This window comes from Crocodylus porosus, unplaced genomic scaffold (assembly GCF_001723895.1).
Source record: "Crocodylus porosus isolate Cpor-Errol unplaced genomic scaffold, CroPor_comp1, whole genome shotgun sequence".
NCBI classification, from domain to species: domain Eukaryota; kingdom Metazoa; phylum Chordata; order Crocodylia; family Crocodylidae; genus Crocodylus; species Crocodylus porosus.
In genome coordinates, this window is record NW_017728922.1 from 135,502 (window position 1) to 136,275 (window position 774).

A 774-nucleotide genomic window follows, 5' to 3' on the forward strand; every position below is an offset into this window, starting at 1 on the left:
CACCCGAAGCCCCAGGGCTGCTGCAGCACCCCGCTGCTGGGCCCTCGGGGGCTGCTGCAGCACCCCGCGCCGCGCCTCGCCCTCCCCCTCTGCAGAGCCGGGAACCAGCGAGGGGCTCCGGCGCGCTCCTCTCCCTGCCCGCCGGCTGTCCGCGGGCTGCGGGAGCCCGTCTGGGGGCGTCCGTGGGCTCCGGGCTCAGTGCGGCCCGGCAGGCCTGCTCCTAAGTGCCCGTGTCCTGCAGGGGGGAGACCAATGTGCCCCCCGTGTGGGGCCAGGCTGGGCCCGGCGCCCTCAGAAATGCCTCAGCTCCTTCCAGCAGGTGCGGGGGGCGTTCCCGGGGGACCAGACGGAAAATGCTGTGTGGTGCGCGCTCCTGCCTGCCTCCCCGGGCGGGGAAACCGAGGCGCAGGAGGGTCTGCTGAACAGCGCTTCAGTAACTCCCCCGAGACCCCAGAGCAAGTCCATGGGGGCTGGAGCAGAGAGCCCGGGTGTCCCGGCAGGGCAAGTGAAGGGCGAGCCGGGGGCGCTCCGTCTCCTGCTCTAACCATTGGCCGCGCTCCCCTCCCGCAGCCCGAGCTCCCCGGGGCTGCGACCCGGGACGCCGCGGCCGAGTCCCGCCCTGACCCCGCTCTCGCTTTTGTGTTGCAGAGAAGAGCGGAGCCAGGAAGAGGGTGAAGAAGGCGAAGAAGCAGAAGGAGAAGGCGGCGGGCGTGCAGGCGGGCACCGAGCGAGGGGCACGCGCGTAGGAGGGGGGGCCCCGCCCCCGCCCCCGCG

General features: G+C 73.8%; 1 protein-coding gene across 3 annotated transcripts in view; it reads left to right on the forward strand.

The window, feature by feature from the left end:
- The window catches only part of RSPO4 (R-spondin 4), a 9,954-nt gene extending 9,180 nt beyond the window's left edge, over positions 1-774 (forward strand). For all 3 annotated transcript variants that reach the window (XM_019539449.1, XM_019539450.1, XM_019539451.1), the window contains exon 5: positions 649-774. In XM_019539449.1, the coding sequence (XP_019394994.1) occupies positions 649-746 (98 nt within the window). In that variant the 3' untranslated portion in view covers positions 747-774. The remainder of the gene's footprint in view (positions 1-648) is intronic.